Raw genomic sequence first — 20,171 nt, forward strand, 5'->3', positions numbered from 1 at the left:
AATTACAGCGTGCCATCTAAAGGCACGGGGACGACGACCAGACAAACACAGGGTTGAAACCCAAACAAAAGAGCGAGGAGTACCTAAAAAAAATACACGGGGCACACAATGATACCACACGGAACGAAACCTGTAATCATCTGCACATTATAAGTGGCATGAAAGCCAACACAGCACAGGTACTCACACGACCAACGGACATCGGAACAATAATCGACAAGACAATGGTGAACAAAAGGCACACTTATACAATTACTAATCAATGGGAATAGAGACCAGGTGTGCGTAATGACACAGTTCCGGAGGGATCCGTTACAATAGGTTATAAGTAGGCTTTTAGTAAAATAAATATCATTAGCCCATTGTTAATATCATTAGTCATTTGTTGGGTATGGTGCTGCAGCACCCCAGCACCCCTACTTCCCATGGTTATAGACGATGTACTACAGTACTGTGTGATAGAATATACAAACAGCTTCCACTTTGTAGCAAATGTTGCTGTACGTTATTGATAAACACTGGAATGATATTCCAATGACTCTAGGAACACACACTTCAAATCATCCATTTCCTGTAGGATTGGATGTAAACTACATATAGTAGCCACTTTTTTCTTTTAGGTTTACCAGATCCTTATATTCCATTTACTTTAGGAATAAAAAAATAGTAGACTACAATTGATCCAGTTTCACTTCTTCAATTCCATTTCTTTGGAATCACAACTCCTACTGCCAGTTACATGAAATGTCCCCGAACAACCTGTCCTTAAACTCCAAGGTTGTTTTACTGAGGGGAATATCCATATGACTAATGTGCTCAATAAAAATGTCCAGCAGTCTTCATCTCCAAATTAATGACCTGATAACGCACCTAATATGGACTGAATTTATGTCCGAAGACAGTCTGAGATCTACTGTCACTGTCTCCATCACTTCCTCTTATAGGATGTGATATACACTGCTCAAAAAAATAAAGGGAACACTAAAATAACACATCCTAGATCTGAATGAATGAAATATTCTTATTAAATACTTGTTTCTTTACATAGTTGAATGTGCTGACAACAAAATCACACAAAAATGATCAATGGAAATCAAATGTATCAACCCATGGAGGTCTGGATTTGGAGTCACACTCAAAATTAAAGTGGAAAACCACACTACAGGCTGATCCAACTTTGATGTAATGTCCTTAAAACAAGTTCAAATGAGGCTCAGTAGTGTGTGTGGCCTCCACGTGCCTGTATGACCCCCTACAACATCTGGGCATGCTCCTGATGAGGTGGCGGATGGTCTCCTGAGGGATCTCCTCCCAGACCTGGACTAAAGCATCCGCCAACTCCTGGACAGTCTGTGGTGCAACGTGGCGTTGGTGGATGGAGCGAGACATGATGTCCCATATGTGCTCAGTTAGATTCAGGTCTGGGAACGGGCGGGCCAGTCCATAGCATCAATGCCTTCCTCTTGCAGGAACTGCTAACACACTCCAGCCACATGAGGTCTAGCATTGTCTTGCATTAGGAGGAACCCAGGGCCAACCGCACCAGCATATGGTCTCACAAGGGGTCTGAGGATCTCATCTCGGTACCTAATGGCAGTCAGGCTACCTCAGGCGAGCACATGGCTGTGCGGCCCCCAAAGAAATGCCACCCCACACCATGACTGACCCACCTCCAAACCGGTCATGCTGGAGGATGTTGCAGGCAGCAGAACGTTCTCCACGGCGTCTCCAGACTCTGTCACATGCTCAGTGTGAACCTGCTTTCATCTGTGAAGAGCACAGGGCGCCAGTGGCGAATTTGCCAATCTTGGTGTTCTCTGGCAAATTATTATTGGGGGTGTCTTGCTAATTGCCTATAATTTCCACCTGTTGTCTATACCATTTGCACAACAGCATGTGAAATTTATTGTCAATAAGTGTTGCTTCCTAAGTGCACAGTTTGATTTCACAGAAGTGTGATTGACTTGGAGTTACATTGTGTTGTTTAAGTGTTCCCTTTATTTTTTTGAGCAGTGTACTTTATTATCCCCGAGGGGAAATTTGTCTTGGAGAATTAGTCAAACACTGAGTGTACAAAACATTAGGATCACAGTTTGCCCTCAGAACAGCCTCAATTCTTCGGGGCATGTTTGGCTAGGCATCCTCCTTTCCCTTTCTACAAGGTGTCGAAAGCATTCTACAGGGATGTTCCAATGTTTCCCCACGGTTGTGTCAAGTTGACTGGATGTCCTTTGGGTGGTGGACCATTCTTGATTCACACAGGACACGGTTGTGTAAAAAAAAAAAATCAGTTCTTGGCACACAAACCGGTACGCCTGGCACCTACTACCATACCCCGTTCAAAGGCACTTAAATATTTTGTCTTGCCCATTCACCCTCTGAATGGCACACATACAGTACACAATCCATGTCTCAATTGTCTCAAGGCTTAAAAATCCTTATTCAAGCTGTCTCCTCCATTCATCGACACTGATTGAAGTGGATTTAACAGGTGACATCAATAAGGTATCATAGTTTTCACCTAGATTCACCTGGTCATTCTATGTCATGGAACACTCAGTGTATCTAATCATTATGTCATCATGAAGTGCTTTGAGAGACTAGTCAAGAATCATATCACCTCCACCTTACTGGCCACCCTAGACCCACTTCAGTTTGCATACCGCCCTAACAGGTCCACAGACGACGCAATCACCATCACACTGTACCCTCCAAGCTCATCATCAAGCTGGAGGCCCTAGGTCTCAACCTCGCCCTGTGCATTTGGGTCCTGGACTTTCTGACGGGCCACCCCCAGGTGGTGAAGGTAGGAAACACTACCAACAATGATGAGACCGCCTACAGGGAGGAAGTGAGGGCAGTCGGAGTGCGGTGTCAAGAAAACAACCAATCACTCAACGTCAACAAAACAAAGGAGATGATTGTGGACTTCAGGAGACAGCAGAGGTAGCACCCCCCTATCCACATTGAAGGGACGGCAGTGGAGAAGGTGTAAAGTTTTAAGTTCCTTGGCATACACATCACAAACAAACTGAAATGGTGCACCCACACAGACAGTGTGGTGAAGAAGGCGCAACAGCGCCTCTTCAACCTCAGGAGGCTGAAGAAATTTGGCTTGTCACCAAAAACCCTGACAAACCTTTACAGGTGCACAATCGACAGCATCCTGTCAGGCTGTGTCACAGCCTGGTACGGCAACTGCACCGCCCTCAACCGTGATGCTCTCCAGAGGGTGGTGCAGTCTGCACAACGCGTCACCGGGGGCAAACTACCTGCCCTCCATGACACCTACAGCACCCGATGTCACAGGAAGGCCAAAAAGATTATCAAGGTCATCAACCACCCAGCCACTGCCTGTTCACACCGCTACCATCCAGAAGGTGAGGTCAGTACAGGTGCATCAAAGCTGGGACTGAGAGATTGAAAAATAGCTTCTATCTCAAGGCCATCAGACTGCTAAACAGCAATCAATAACTCAGAGAAGCTGCTGCCTACATTGAGACCCAATCACTGGCCACTTTAATAAATGGCTCACTAGTCACTTTATAAAATGCATTCTAAATAATGCCACTTTAATAATGTTTACATATCTTACATTACTCATATCACATGTATATACTGTATTTTATACCATCTATTGCACCTTGCCTATGCCGCTCAGCCATCGCTCATCCATATACTTACATGTACATATTCTCATTCACCCCTTTAGATTTGTGTGTATTCGGTAGTTGTTGGGGAATTGTTTGATTTCTTGTTAGACATTGCTGCACTGTCGCATTTCGCTACACTCGCATTAACATCTGCTAACCATGTGTATGTGTCAAATAACATTTGATTTGACTTGATTTAACAGAGATCAGGATGATGATTCCTTCATGGTCTGTGCCAAGTTTACGCTGTACCTCTTTAGTTCTTCTTCTTACTAACAATGGCTTCTACGTCACAAGACACACAATGGGAACGTTGAATTCATTGATTCATTTCTTTAGCAAAAGAATGAGGCATCATCTCACAATGTGAAATGTTAAACCCCATGTGACCTACTTGTTGCGTGTATGTACTGTACTGACATGTATGTACTGACATGCACATACACGTGTTTTTAAATGTATGAACATGGTCATGTATTTTGTCTGTAATGTATTTTTAATGGGGATCCTGATAAATTAAAATCAAATCAAACATACTCTGCTTATCTGCAACACTGTTTGAGAGTTATTCACCCCATCTGAAAATGTTCCTAGTTGTCCTGTACCTTTATGACGTATATACCTACTGTGTAGGATTCACAATGGCATTTCTAGAGCAATATGTGTGATCCAAACCAGGCAAATGGATCAGTGGCTTTACGGTATGTAAACGTTGAGACACTCATCAATCCTCAACTCTAATCACTATTATAAAACACAATAAAAGTGCACTTTTTGATCAACTGAGGTGTTGCCACACATGGGTATACTGGAAATACCCCATACTAACCTCCACCAACTTTATCAATCATGGTTACTGTTGTATCACCCAGAACAGTTTGTCAATGATCTCTACTTAATCATTCATCTCTTATCAGGGCTTTATCTGTGACCAATATATCAAAACCATGTTAGTCATCCTATAATTCTTATCAATATCTCAGTTACAGGACGTTCAGATTTCCAAATACTGTACTGCTCATATTGCTTCATTTCTTGCTGGCGGAAATACTTTGTGCTAAGAAGTACATTTATTTTACATATAAAATACAACAAAGTAAACATTCCTATAAAATCCATATGTACACATATAAAACGCAACATTGTCAAGCTATTAAAAAAAAACAATAATACTTCTGATTCAATTTTAGAAAATAAATACATGATATGAATGACATTTTCTAATATTTCTTTCAAAATCTTCAAAATTGCCATTGAGTATCTGTTTAACAGTACAAAAGAAATCAAATATATTTTATGTACAATTATTAGCTCAATAAGTGGTATCCTATATACATATGGTTACTGTATGGTGTCCGTTTTAGGACAGTATCATGGGTCCTTAAGTCTATTATCACCAGAAAGCACAGCGATCACAGGAAATGCATGCCATCCCAGGAAATGAAAGTACCGTACACATCACTACACTCTTAGAAAAATGGTTCCAAAAGGGTTCTTCAGTTGTCCCAATAGGATAACCCTTTTTGGTTCCAAATATAACCCTTTTTGGTTCCAGGTAGAACTCTTTTGGTTTCCATGTAGAACCATCTGTGGAAAGGGACAGTCGAAGAACCCTTAAAATACTGACATCTAAGAGTGTAGTTCTGGAACTAGAACTTGGTTTCTGGCTCTGAACCCTGGGGAGAGCAAAGAGATACTACTTTTAGTTTAGATTTTATTTTGTCAGCTCATCTTACTGTACTTTGTACCTAGAGTTTAATGAATTATCTGTACCTACACATGAGTTGCAACATTACAAGAGTTATTTTTATTAATTATCATTTTGATTGCTGATGACTATTCATTACAAATGTAGAAAAGACAATGACAAATAGATTTGATGGGTCTCAGTTACTTACATGCACAAATTTGTCCCTGCTACGCAAACTTGACACACCATTGCATTGGTTGCCATGGATAGTGGCTGTTGTTATAACCTGTAAGACAACATGATACACAAGAATCAGACAAGTTCCTGTGAATGAACCGATGTGGGCCAAGATAAGGTTTGGCACCTCTTATCTAGTCTGTAAGGGTGGAAACATCAATAGATATAGTATTTTTCTAGAGGTAAATGTTATACCTTTTCGCAGACTTTTGTCTTTTCAGAGTTTACTGGATGTTTCTCCAGGATATGCAGCATGGCATCGTGGAGGGTCAGGAAAAACATGGACGACTTCACCTCGTCATCAAAGAACTTACAGCTGTGCAGTTTCTCCAGGATGTACTCTTTGGACACAAGGGACAGATATCGTTAGTTCAATCACCTTACCTCTATTTGTTTCAGAGTGATTGAATTCAGTGTTAAAGAGAAAATGGGAGAAGGAATGGGTGGGACAGATGGCTTGTCTTAAACCAGGCTTACCGTCACATGCCACAATGTAGACCTCAACTTCAACCCGAATGAGCTCTTTGAGTGCCTATAGAACACAGCAAAATATCAGTACCCAGCGAGTAGAAATACTCTGGTAAAATATACAATCATCCACACATTCCCCAGGGTTGTAACGGAAGAGTTTTGTTTTACCGCTTTGAGTCCCTTGAGGGCAGAGATGTCGAGGAAGGAGACGGCTGAGAAGTCCAGGATCAGGCTGTGGACGTCTACTCTGGGGACTTGGATGTTGGCAGGAAGCTCAGAGTTCCAGTTCACCTGGACAGGAAGGTCCTTGAAGTCAGAGGGCTGGTCCAGTTCCTCCATGTTGCTCTCATCCTCAGACTCCTCAATGGGACCAGAGCTGGTGAGCAGTAGGCCTTTCTGCACCGGGAGAACCACAACATTACCACAACCTCTTATTGTGAAAACCTTACTACATGTAGAAGGTGATCTTTGGAGGTCCACCCACCATTATGGGATGATGATTCATTTGTTTTTCATATACATGCAACCACAAGACCATTCTGATAAGGCATGTACGGGGACGACTGCCTATAGGTCCTGCAGCATGTGCTTGATGTCTGTTGATTTTGGATTGCTAGAAGTATGTTGTTGCCAGGTTTGAAACTAATGTTTTGGGCTAGATGGATTTATGACATGCTATGGCCATTTAAATGAAACTTTATGACACAGGGGGCTCTTGTAAAGTGTTAACGGGGTAACTTTGTTAGTGGAAGTTATCTTTTTATGGGTTTCTAAGGGCAACAGGTAAGTGCACCACTACTCACAGATGTCATCTGCAGCTCTCCTTTCTTTAGAAGTTTCCTGATCGTCCTCAGGGCTTTGTTTCTCTTTCTCAACACCCTCAATGGGTTAAAGCCCACCTGAAAACATATCAAAGTCAAGTTGAACCCTAATTGGCAATTGCACACATGAAAGTGGGAGTAACTGTTACACATGGGCTTTATTGTGAATGGGGCATATTGTTTACCAGTGCCTTGGCCATCATACAGATCAAGGCTAAACTTTGTCTTATCTGCATGCGTTTAGTGTTTAGTAAGGTGCAAGTTAAACTGTAGTAACACCGATTTGTATGGGAACTATTGCTATACAACCTGGTATACTATATTACCTCATACACTGAGGTGGTATTGACCTTCATGAGTTTATTTGATCATTCTTTATGACCTTTTTCCATTGGAACAAATCTAATGAGAAAATAAGATGTCTTAATAAGCACCCTCATGAATAATTACCTTGTTGGCCCATGTCATGGAATTGTAAGGCCTACGTGTAAATGTGTTTGGTAGAATTCTTCATTTTACATGTCTAATTGTGTATAATTGCTTACTTACAGCTTCCACCAGCTTGCCTCGGAAAAAATCTATATTGGCAAAGAAGATGGGTGACGGTATCCTGAAGATCTTCACACCCTCTGGCTCATAGATCTGGAAAGAGATATATAAACAATAGAACAAGGACCATGTGTAGACACACCCTCTGGCTCATAGATCTGGAAATAGATATATAAACAATAGAACAAGGACCATGTGTAGACACACCCTCTGGCTCATAGATCTGGAAAGAGATATATAAACAATAGAACAAGGACCATGTGTAGACACACCCTCTGGCTCATAGATCTGGAAATAGATATATAAACAATAGAACAAGGACCATGTGTAGACACACCCTCTGGCTCATAGATCTGGAAATAGATATATAAACAATAGAACAAGGACCATGTGTAGACACACCCTCTGGCTCATAGATCTGGAAATAGATATATAAACAATAGAACAAGGACCATGTGTAGACACACCCTCTGGCTCATAGATCTGGAAATAGATATATAGACAATAGAAGAAGGACCATGTGTAGACACACCCTCTGGCTCATAGATCTGGAAAGAGATATATAAACAATAGAACAAGGGCCATGTGTAGACACACCCTCTTCACAGTCTTGTAAGACAAAAATATATTGGTGAGTGTCTTTAGTCCACATTACAGTTTACTCACACTCATGTAATCCTTGCGGTCTTTGTAGATATCTGTTCCTGTGATATTGGCCAGGACACTGCAACGTGGGCTGGGAAAAAATGCAGGCAGAAATGTCACTTTGACATTGTGTTCCAGGGTTGGGGTTAATTCTGAATTGAGTTGTGAATTGGTCTTTAATTCCAAATCAATTATTGAATTTGAACTGAATGCAAACTGGCCTCATCCCACAGGAAGCAGAATTTTAATAGAATTTGAATTAAAGGAAGTAGAATTGAATTCCTTACATCATTACGCACATGTTTATTTTGACATCATGCATGGTTACTATGTTTAACAATTTCTTGAAACATTTCATTTTTAAAACGCATCCTCCTAAAAAGAGTGTTAAATAATTAACAGTGGTCTGGAAATATTCTAAGATCATTTTGGTCATAATTCACTTACATAATATTTGGAAAAATTCATTTCCCACAATGAATACTAACATCTGAGTTATAATCCCATTTTTATTGATGGTATCTGTATTCTTTAGTAAGTGGTAGCAGATGTTTTGGGCAAAATATTTATCAAAGGAATGAGACTTATCTGTTTCTTGTCTCAGTTGAATTTATTTTAATTGCTTTGAATTCAATTATACTTCCTTTCATTACAATTAAATTCCAATTATGCTTCCTGTGGTGTGTGGCCAATTTACATTTGAATCTCAATACTTGGATTGAATTGAATCAAATTCTGAAATGTCGAATTAACCTCAACCCTGGTGTGTCCAACTCCTAATAACATTGAAAACTGACAAAGAATAAACAAAGACACACGTTCAACTTTTTTGTTAGGAATTTGGAGATTTGTGCCCATACTCACAACTGAGCCCTGAAGACAACGGTGAGCAGCTCGATCCCTAGACCTACAGCCAGCCCCAGATCCAGCCCCAACAGGATGGAAGCCAGGCAGGTCACCACCCACACCACCTGGATAAAGACATGGAGGGGAGGCAAGACAGGGGGATGCAGGAAGGAAGGGATTGGAGGAAATATGAGTTCATTATCACAGTTGGTAAATACAACATTGCTTGTTTCCATTTTAAGTGCAGTTCAGTGGGAGTATCTCAGAAGACTCACACAGTCGGGCCGGTCTCTCCTCCACAGGTAAGGGACTTCTCTGATCTGCATCAACATCCCCTTCAGGTTGACTATGACCACCGCCCCCAGCACCGACTGTCAACACAGAGGGAAAAGGTCAGGCAATGACATCTTTGATGATCAGTCACAAGAGTTGCACAAGACTTCCATCTAAATTCCAGTGCTCTTATCAACTTCATGCAGAGTGATTCATTCCGTAATGTCCTAATCTTAGATGTTAAGTCCCCTATATGGGGGACTTTGTGAGGTTCTGGACTGATTCTTTGTATGTCTATTTAGGCGGAAATCAAAATGTTTCCCTATCATTCAACTCCTAAAGTCAATTATATTGTAAATACTGAGTGAGTTTTACCTTTGGGAGTGGCTCCAATAAGAACCCAATAGCCAAGGTGACGACCATCACGATGAGCGCTGACAGTAGCCCAGCAATCTGAAATGAAGTAACACTTTATTTTACTCACATTTGGCTATTCACAAAACAACTACAGATAAGCACTTTTTAAGCAGTGTTTCCCTTTGATATATTTCATAAATTATCATTATTTATTAACTTGGTACATTGTAACTCTGAGTCAATTCTTTCATTCCTCGCTATGTACTGTAGGCCACGAGTCACGACAAACTACATCACATTCTGTCTCCCATTTGTGCAATTCTATCTGGTTTGGACTATGATAAGTTATCAGTCATTATTACACCAAAGATAGAGAGACCCAAACAGGTCAATATTTCATAATGTTTACAGCTACATCTCTTGGAAGGAACTCTAAATATGGTTGTGTGTCTGTATTCTCAGATAGCCTCTTGGTTTAGTAGTTTACCTGGGTTTTACCACCTGTACTCTCCTGTACCGCACTCCTGGAGAGAGCTGTACTTGCTGCAAACGACTTAAAGGCTGCTCCAACGATGTTACTGGCCCCAAAAGCGATCAGCTCCTAGAGAGCAAAACAAGGACAAATACATGTTTTGGAACCGTTGATATTAGTTCAAGTCTTATGTTGATAGTTTGTATTAGGCTGACAACCCTCATTCACAAGCAACAATAAACACATTTTTCCGTACCGCCTCGGCTTCCAACCCCTCCTCCTAATGTTCTGGTTTTGGAACTCACCTGATTTCCGTCTATGATGTAATCGTGTTTGACTGAGTAGACCTTGGCGACAGAGAAGGCTACAGCAAAGCCCACTATGGCCATAGGGAACGCCTCAACAGCAGTCTCCCCGAAGATCTGCATGTTCGGGGCCATAGGTGACTCATACCTAACAGATTGAGAGGGAGAGATATTGTTAGATTCTTTTCCCATCTATTCTCAGCCATTTTAACATGCAGCAAACATCTTTTTATATGTGCTTACCCCACTGGAATACGGCCGACAACATCAACTTTATAAATCACCCGGAAGTTGAATGCATAGGAAACGCCACAAGCGATGACAGTCTGCGAAAGTCATTACCAAAATCAATTTATCAGTTATTAGCAGGACAAATGCAATCTGGTGATAAAACAGTATATTTCAAGAGAATCTGGTTACCTTGCCAACTTTTACACAAAGCTGTGACACACTGCAGGCTTTTAGTACATCAAAATAAGTTCATGTATTTTCCTACAATTCACCTGATTGTCCTCATCTGCCGTACTGTGAGTCAGTGTGAGAATAAAATATCAATACTGTACGTTTCACAAAAGCTGGCTTCTTGCTACAAGGGCATTGTACTTTGGATCAATACACTCTTAGAAAAAAGGGTTCCAAAAGGGTTATTTGGCTGTCCCCATAGGAGAACCCTTTTTGGTTTCTGGGTAGAACTCTTTTTGGTTCCAGGTAGAACTCTTTTGGGTTTCATGTAGAACCATTTATGTAAAAGGTTATACATGGAAACCTGTAACCAAAAAGGGTTCTTCAAAGGGCTATCCTATAGGGACAGCCAAAGGACCCTTTTAGGCTCTAGATAGCACATTGTTTTCCAAGAGTGTACCAAGATAGGAACAAGGGAGTGACTGTTCAGGATAAGAATAACAATGCTTTCCGATGCTTATTTGTGATGATATGATCTGTACTTTGTGCAAGTACATACTCATATTCAAATGTATATTAAATAGTGAGACACATCTACATAAACAGTGCCCTGTATGACGATGCCTTTTTCTTTTCTCTTAGAAGAAAAGGTGTTATCTAGAACCTAAAATGGTTCTTCGGCTGTCCCCGTAGGATAACCCTTTGTAGAACCCTTTTAGGTTCCAGGTAGAACCCTTTTCTTTTCAGATAAAACCCATTGGGTTCTTTTTTCTAGGAGTTTAAATTCAGTGGTTCCCCGTATGAAGCTGGTTCTGTGTATATATAGAGCTGAAGCCCAGGTTGTGATGACATAGTGCACACAGTGCCACTCACCATGATAACCTCTATGGGGATGGGAACAGGCAGCTTGGCTTTGTATCTATCGTTGATCTCCTTCACTATGAACACCACCACCATGATCAGTATGGACGTCACCAGGTCACACACATTGGTCTTCTCGATCTGGACAAAGATCTTCTCCAGGGTCTGAGGAAGACGTCAGTTAATATTGATGACAGTAATGAAGAACCAGTTACAGGGTGTGAGAGTTCAGTCAGAGGTCTCTACACCAAGCCATGACTCATGAATTATAGCTTTTTCTGAAATGTTGGGGGCACTTGAGGAATACATGTGCTTAACTGTGTAAGATAAGATGGGACAATGAGACACTTGTTTATCTTATCAACACAGTGTTATTCCTCAGAGCTATAGAAACAGATCAGATATGAGGGATAAGATATGAGGGAGTTAATGAATATATCTCTGTTGTAGCTAAGTCATTGCATATTTGGATATCAGTTGAAAAAATCATACTGTTGCATTGAAAGACATGTGACCTCATCCTGTCTCTCTTCCTGGACTCACATAAATGATGGACAGGGGTCCACTGAGTCCCGGCACCACCAGGCCCAACACGAACTTCAGCTGGGACACCAGGATGTGGATGGCAGCCGCGGTGGTGAACCCAGACACCAGCGTGTCTGACAGGTACATGACGATGAAGCCTACCTGCAGCAGACCCATGGCCAGCTGGGAGAGAAGCAGAGGACTCATGTTAGAATATGGGAGATCACATCCATAGATAGAGAGAGGGAGTCATTGTTCATTTTAGATTCAGATTACAGAGAGATATGAGTAATGTACAGTACATGAGGGATAATGCTGAGGTAATGATGGTGTTTTACCTGCATTATCCCCATGAGGAAGGTGACAGAGGCGGCCACCATTACTCTCTGCTCGTCGCTGGTCAGCCCCTCAAACCCAGTGATGTTGATTGGGGGGCCTTCGTCAGGCACAAGCCTCGTCACCACTGCACCCACCATGAGGCTCAGCACAGGGAACGCTCCTGGAGTGAGTGGGGTGAGGAGAAAGAGAGAGGGAGCGAAGATGAGGATGCAAGGGATGGAAAGTGGAGAGGTGGGCAGAGAGAGGGTGGTAAAGTACAGTAAAAAGGTGTGATGGCTTGTGATGGTCAGAGCAAAACACTGTACACGCACACACACATGCACAGTACTTACCTACTGAGATATGTCTGGAAGTGCCAAGGAAGAAGTAGATGATCACTGGGAAGAAGGCAGTGAAGAGTCCGTACCATGGAGGGAGGGAGGCCAGCAGGGAATATGCCAGACCTGTCAATCAAACAAAAACAATGAACAACAATTTAGAGTGCATGTTAAATAACTCCACCATAAGTCACAGGAGACTACGACAGCATTCAAGAGTCATCATGATCCAGATGTTTTAAGTATCTATTGACTTTTCTGTGTGTCAATGCTAGTACTGTGACAATAATGCCTGCTAATAAAGATACGTTTCCATCTCTTCTTTCATTAAACAACTATTAATAGGTGTCTAGGACCAGATAATATATTTTAGGTGATAACACTATCGGACCTGATTACCATTCCGTAAAACCATAGTTCATCAATATTGTTACTTTATTTTCTTTCAATGATCAATGTTGATGTTTTTGGGACGTTAATGAGGTCTACAGTTCTTTATCAAATGATTTCTCAAAAAGTGCTCTGCTTTGATAGATCTGAAGATGCGCACTGGTTGATTGAGGTGGGTTAGAGTGGGTATTAGCTTCACCTTGTAGAACAGCTACCAGTCCAGTGCTGACCCCAGATACAATATCACTCAGCAACCATTCTTTCAGCTGGTAGATTCTCATCCAACCAATGAAAGGCAGCAGAGAGAGCGCTGCGTTCTTAGCGCGCTTGAGGTCACAACTACAGTTAACACACACACCATTTTTAGTTAGTCTCCACAGACATGATTTACTAATAGTGTATAACATCTAAGTATCTTTATGCACAACATTTAGACATACAGTATATAGGATGATAGGGCTGATCTTTAAACTAGATGTATGCTTTTGAAGGAAAAGTTACCATATCTTTAAGCAAACTAAAGACAATCAGGGCATCTCAGGTAAAATGTCATGTGGGCCCACTAGTCCACACCAAAGAAAGACTAAACTACTAAAGTGAATTGAGTGGTAATAACTAGATGAAGGGCTAGATTCAATCCGTTCTGTCTTAACCCGAAATAACCCACAACTGTATAACAGTCATTGTTTTTATTTCCGCATGTCTGAGGTGTAACTGCATTAGAGCTGTCAAATCAGCAAACGACTTCCGTCAGTTTACCTGTCGCAGACATTGCCATTGGATGTGCTGAGTCGCATTAATTATAATCCCAAGCAGCCTTGTTACTGGAATGGGTGTTGTAATAATCTACACCTCCAATAGGCTGATAGAAATCCTTCTGATTTAGTTGAATGATATTATTTCTTTTAGCCTATACTTTACAGTTCTAAACTAAACACGAGTGGGACGGGTGTGGCTTCGTGACAATGACCACAGGAGCAGCCCCTCACCTATTTGACAGCTCTTAATGCAGTTACACGTCCGACACCGCCAACATACCAGCTATGCGGAGTGTCTGCTATTGCCAGTTGATTGAATCTACACAGAAGTTTTGCATCCATGCACTGCAGCCTATCACAAGGCTACCTTCAGTGTTACACAAAACAACACAAGCAAAACAACAGAAGAAACTTGATTGATTCTTACGTGAAATACTGCTTGACGTGGTGCCGCAGGGTCTTATGGTGCCTGTGGATCTTCTCATGTTCGTCTGCGAAGGCGTCCTCTGAGTAGAGTGGCCTGGCGACCACATACTGCTTCATCTTTACCCTCTACTTCTCGTTGAGTGGTGCAGCACCTGTTCCTCACAGGGTCTCTGAGACCCATCAATCACATTTTAGTACAGGTTCCTGTCATATCTTTCCCTCCTGCCTTTGAAAGTACCTTGACACAGACAATTACTGTGGAGCTGCTGCACAACAAAGGTGCAACTACAGTCACACACTAACTAACTACATCAGCCTGTGTCATTAGTGTCACAGCTCTGTGATGTCCAGTGGACCAGCTGCGACTGGCATGGTTGAGCAGGGCCTGTGCTGCCTGTCAGCGTTGACCTGGTTAGAGTGGTCTGGGATAAACAAGGGTTGTGATACCATTATAACACACGGGATAACTAGGAAAGGTTGTCCTATTTTACAAAGAGTTTTAACTAAGTAATACGAACAAAAAAAATACTCTGAAGAAAGTGTTAGGTCACCAACTGCCACAGACGACTGCCACAATCGATCTATCTTTAATAGTAATAAATTATAAGCAAGGTACTAAAATTATGCATAACACTAACACTTACCTGACTAGTTTATCTGTGTACGCAGCTTCAGTGTATCCAAACTTTGCCTGTCTTTCTCTCTCTTTCTCTCCGCACAGAGGAACACCCCGAGATTATCTAGGACCCTTGGGAATGTTGCCATCCATAAATCCTCTCTCCCGGGTTGCTTATCGTTCTTAACTGTAATTATTAACAGCAATTATGATGCAGTCATCACACGCCAGCCCTGCCTTATCCTTGACCATTGTTCTTATTGATAAATGCCCTGGCACATTGCCTCAACTTTCAATGATGAATGAGTGTGTCTGAGAACCCCACTTATGGGCAGGGTGGGGAGGACTGGACAGTGGTCGTGGCTGTACACTGGAGATCAGTGGACGTTTCATGGTAGAGGTTCAGGTTAGGGTTGAGGTTAAACATGGATGTGTATGAAGAGGGGTAACAGTACTATTATACAATAATATCCCGCTCTCAACTTTCAAGCTGGCTGTAACAGCCGTTGGTGGAAGAAGGTGAGGACCAAGGTGCAGCGTGGTACGTGTTCATCTTTTATTATGACTTGAACACTGAATGGAAAAACAACAAAAGAGAATGAACAAAACCGAAACAGTTCTGTCTGGTAGAGAATACAAAAACCTAAAACAACTACCCACAATCACAGGTGGGAACAGGCTACCTAAGTATGGTTGACAGCTGCCTCTGATACCAGGCCAAAACACATAGAAATACAACACACAGAACAAAACATAGAACGAAAAACATAGAATGCCCACCCCAACTCACGCCCCGACCAAACCAAAATAGAGACATAAAAAAGGAACTAAGGTCAGGACGTGACAGTACCCCCCCCCAAAGGTGCGGCCTCAAAACCTGAACCTATAGGGGAGGGTCTGGGTGGGCATTTCACCGCGGTGGTGGCTCTGGTGCGGGACGTAGACCAACTCCACCTTAGTCTTGGCCCACTTAGTTGGCGCCTCTGGAGTGGCGACCCTCGCTGCCGACCCTGAACTGGGGACCCTTACAGCGGGCCCCGAATAGGCGGGAGACTCTGGTGGCGCTGGACAGGTGGGAGACTCTGGCGGCGCCAGACAGGCGGGCGGCTCTGGCGGCTCCGGACTGACGGGCGGCTCTGGTGGCTCCGGACAGACGGGCGGCTCCGGACAGACTGGCAGCTCTGGACAGACGGGTGGCTCTGGCGGCTCTGGACAGACGGGCGGCTCTGGCAGCTCCGGACAGACGGGCGGCTCTGACAGCACTGGATAGACGGGTGGCTCTGGCAGCTCCGGACAGACAGGTGGCTCTGGAGGCTCCGGACAGAAGGGGAGACATACAGGCGGCCTCCTCCTTGGCCGAGGCACCGGATGCACTGGGTCGTGGAGGCGCACTGGAGGTCTCGAGCAACGAGCCTGCACAACCTGTCCTGGCTGGATACCCCCTGTAGCCCGGCAAGTGCGGAGAGTTGGAACTGGCCGCACTGGGCTGTGCTGGCGAACCGGGGACACCGTGCGTAGGGCTGGTGCCGTATAACCCGGGCCGAGGAGACGCACTGGAGACCAGATGCGCTGAGCCGGCATCATCCCTCCTGGCTCGATTCCCACTCTAGCCAGGCCGATTCGAGGAGCTGCGATGTAGCGCACCGGGCTATGCGTGCGCACTGGGGACACCGTGCGCTTCACCGCATAACACGGTGCCTGCCCGTTCACTCTCTCACCACGGTAAGCACAGGGAGTTGGCTCAGGTCTCCTACCTGCTGTCGCCAATCTCCCTGTGTGCCCCCCCAAAAGAATTCTGGGGCTGCCTCTCGTGCACGTTACCTTGAGCCAATTCCTCGTAGTGTCGCCGCTCCGCTCTAGCTGCCTCCAGCTTCTCTTTCGGACGGCGATACTCTCCCGGCTGTGCCCAGGGTCCCTTGGCGTCCAATATTTCCTCCCATGTCCAGGAGTCCATTACACGCTGCTTGGTCCTTTGGTGGTGGGTAGTTCTGTAACGGCCGTTAATGGAAGAAGGTGAGGACCAAGGTGCAGCATGGTACGTGTTCATCTGTTATTATGAATTGAACACTGAATGGAAAAACAACAAAAGAATACAGAATACAAAAACAGAAAACAACTACCCACAAACACAGGTGGGAACAGGCTACCTAAGTATGGTTCTCAATCAGAGACAATGATTGACAGCTGCCTCTGATTGGGAACCATACCAGGCCAAACACATAGAAATACAGCACACAAAACAAAACATAGAATGAAAAACATAGAATGCCCACCCCAACTCACGCCCTGACCAAACCAAAATAGAGACATAAAAAAGGAACTAAGATCAGGACGTGACACTGGCTAATGTTGTGAGATTCATTGCAGCGACACAGAAGGGATATTACTGTTCATCTGGGGTTGGGGTGTCAGTGCAGGGGATGTCATGTTGTACTTAACAGTAGGTCTTACATGAAGCCTATCTAAAGCACCCATCTGAAGAAATTCAAGAATAACAATGTAAAAATATAATAGTAATTGTTTTGTCCAGACTGTTATGACCCAATTTCATCATATCTACAGTACATGCTGACCACTTGTGTCAAACAAAGGCCTACAGCATACCTATTTACAGCCTATCTATATACACCATACATCAGGGCTCCTTAATTACATCAGACACAGGACAATTTATTCTTGAGTGAATGGTCGAGAGGCTGGAACATAGTCATAAATAATTTGTACACAGCAAATTTACTCAAAGAAGCCCAAACAGATTTAGTATTTGACAAAAACAGAATAATTTCAAAACTTGATTACATTGGGATACGATCACATATGCCTCTCTAGTTATGCTTGGGAATACTTGGGAACAGATTTCCTAACCACAGGCGGCTCTATGAAAACATATTACATTGACCCAGATCTTGTTGCGTGACCAGTTGATAAGCTACAGGTATCTCTGCTTTATGTTATCATCACAGTTTTATCACAGCAAAATAGTACATGTTTTTGTTGGCTTTCAATGCTGCATTCCAGTCAAGTGAAAAAAGCATGTCTGTGGGAATGACCTCATAGGTGTGTGTGTGTGTGTGTGTGTGTGTGTGTGTGTGTGTGTGTGTGTGTGTGTGTGTGTGTGTGTGTGTACAGTATGTGCACGTGTGTGTAGGGGAAGGTTACTTAATTCTCTGTTTTTACTGTATATGTATTACTTACAGTACCCGAAGAAACATATTTGGGGTGTATGCTTCACAGGTTGATGTTTCTTGTCATGAATATTGCCCTGGAGGCAGAACTGAGAGATTTCCTCTAGATGGGCCAGCTGCAAAATTGTCTTTATTGTAAAAATCCGTAAAAACAAGATGTTCTTGCCTTGTCATGCTGTTTGTTATAGATCAGGCCTTTGTCCTTCAAGGCTTTGACATGTGTGTTGTCAGATTTGTAATGGCCGATGAAGGCTGGATCGCTCCGTTAACGACTACAAGGACAAACAGTTTCCACTGACTCCCTATTACTGCCCTTTCCACTCATAAAGGCAGATTAAAGAAAAGAATGGTCTCTCACAGAGCAAGGTGAACTGAGTGACTTGGTTGTGACCCATTTTGACAGTGATGTGATTGAGGTATGTGAAGAATTACTAATATAACTGTTTAAAAACTATTTGTGATGGTCTGTCTGCATTTTAGTTTTTTTGTGTAGGGTTTTGCAAGTAAGTAATTTAAAAGTACAATTATTTTTGAGTCGTCATATGTGAGTACAATTGGCTTGTACAATAGTACAATAAAGTACATTAAATAAAGCACAATAAATAAACATGTCTCATATATGAATGAATATACTTTCCCATGTATCATTTAGTGAGTATTCAAATAGTCCGTAAATCATTGAATCAATGAATCACTCCTGATAGGAGCTTGGCATGGCCTACACAACATAATAATAACTATAGAACAACCAATAGACAGTGCGGTAGTATTCAGCAGAGAAAACTGAGAACCTTTTACATTGTGATGATAAACAACAAAGAAACGATGCATGTCAGGTTGTCCCCAGGAACAGGTTCCATATGGGAGAATCCTAGCAACTATAACAATCCACAACCACCGGTAGAGATCAGAACACAATAAACCCACTCTTCAAAGACACAATTATTTAACAATCTCACACCCAAGACATGGTTTATAAAGTTAACAGTTGCTGTCAAATATGAATTACTGATAATATAATCATATATTTTTTTTTTAAACCATGATACCATGAAAGCAGATCAGGTGATGGATGCTCTAAGCCCCATTGATACCTGGCACTGACATGAGTCCTTTGTTCTGATCTTGTCTACATTCTGATTGTTCCCATATTTCCAGAAATGTGTCGACACATGGCATTAAAATATGTCTGTTACCTGTCCCCTGTGTCTGCATTGTGACCAAATGTTCTGGTCCCTTCCTTTATGTAAATGATTTCACAACTATTTTTAAAAAATGCTATTCATTTATTTATTGTTGGACACATATTGATGTAATCAGTCAACGGTGCCACCTGTCAATGATTTTATAGGGTGGGAAAAATTCTGATTTAAATGGTTTCTCTGTCCAGATCTGTCTACACTTGTAAGATACCCAGACACAATGTGTGTCTGACTACCAGAGGTGGACAGGATGATATGATCACAATCAGATCACAATGTGTCTTTTGATTTTCTACCCTTGTCTAGAAAATGCGGGCACAAACAGAACGTGGACAAGATCAGGACAAAGCTAGAACCAGGTATAAATGCAGCTATCGTTTCACAATAATTAAGAATGGAGCAACCTGTACGTACTGAAACAGTAACCTGCTTATAGAAAGAACACCTTGATCTGAATAGATGCAGCAGTCAAATAGTGAGGTAGTTGCTCACTGAAATAGACTGAATCTGATAAAAAAGGTGTGTGTGAGTCTTACAGTAGTGACTATGTTAGAGACTGAACGGAAAGCAATACGGATTTTTAAAGCTGGCTTTACACTATACAACCCACTGTACAAGTTCTTGCCTCTCCCATCTAGTAAGACTGTACTCCCCCAGGTGATAAAATGAAACATAACTCTTAAAAACAAGTGTTGAATATACCTTATTTGAGAACCATGTTCAGACTCAGTCAGCCACTGTAGTCCAATGTGGTGAAGAATGAATGCCGCTTGTGTGTGTGTGTGTGTGTGTGTGAAGAGGATGTGTACCTACGGTGATAAATGCCTTTAC

General features: G+C 42.5%; 1 protein-coding gene across 2 annotated transcripts; it reads right to left on the reverse strand.

The window, feature by feature from the left end:
* Positions 1 to 4,559: 4,559 nt before the first annotated feature.
* On the reverse strand, positions 4,560 to 20,140 carry LOC112216967 (chloride anion exchanger). Of its 2 annotated transcripts, none has more exons than XM_042300322.1 (21): positions 20,043 to 20,140; positions 14,339 to 14,507; positions 13,353 to 13,492; positions 12,779 to 12,889; positions 12,446 to 12,606; positions 12,126 to 12,290; positions 11,595 to 11,747; positions 10,563 to 10,645; positions 10,320 to 10,467; positions 10,030 to 10,143; positions 9,561 to 9,638; positions 9,188 to 9,283; positions 8,931 to 9,037; positions 8,088 to 8,157; positions 7,422 to 7,514; positions 6,855 to 6,950; positions 6,220 to 6,447; positions 6,058 to 6,112; positions 5,776 to 5,921; positions 5,552 to 5,629; positions 4,560 to 5,329 (listed from the first exon to the last, which is right to left on the reverse strand). In XM_042300322.1, exons 2-21 carry the CDS (start codon positions 14,452 to 14,454, stop codon positions 5,303 to 5,305), a joined length of 2,265 nt encoding a protein of 754 aa, XP_042156256.1. In that variant the 5' UTR covers positions 14,455 to 14,507; positions 20,043 to 20,140; the 3' UTR covers positions 4,560 to 5,302. The 2 variants fall into 2 exon arrangements, with proteins under 2 accessions (XP_042156256.1, XP_042156255.1); XM_042300321.1 differs by lacking the exon at positions 20,043 to 20,140 and adding an exon at positions 14,982 to 15,108.
* Positions 20,141 to 20,171: the final 31 nt, after the last annotated feature.

The sequence above is a fragment of the Oncorhynchus tshawytscha genome, linkage group LG17 (assembly GCF_018296145.1).
Source record: "Oncorhynchus tshawytscha isolate Ot180627B linkage group LG17, Otsh_v2.0, whole genome shotgun sequence".
Lineage (NCBI taxonomy): Eukaryota > Metazoa > Chordata > Actinopteri > Salmoniformes > Salmonidae > Oncorhynchus > Oncorhynchus tshawytscha.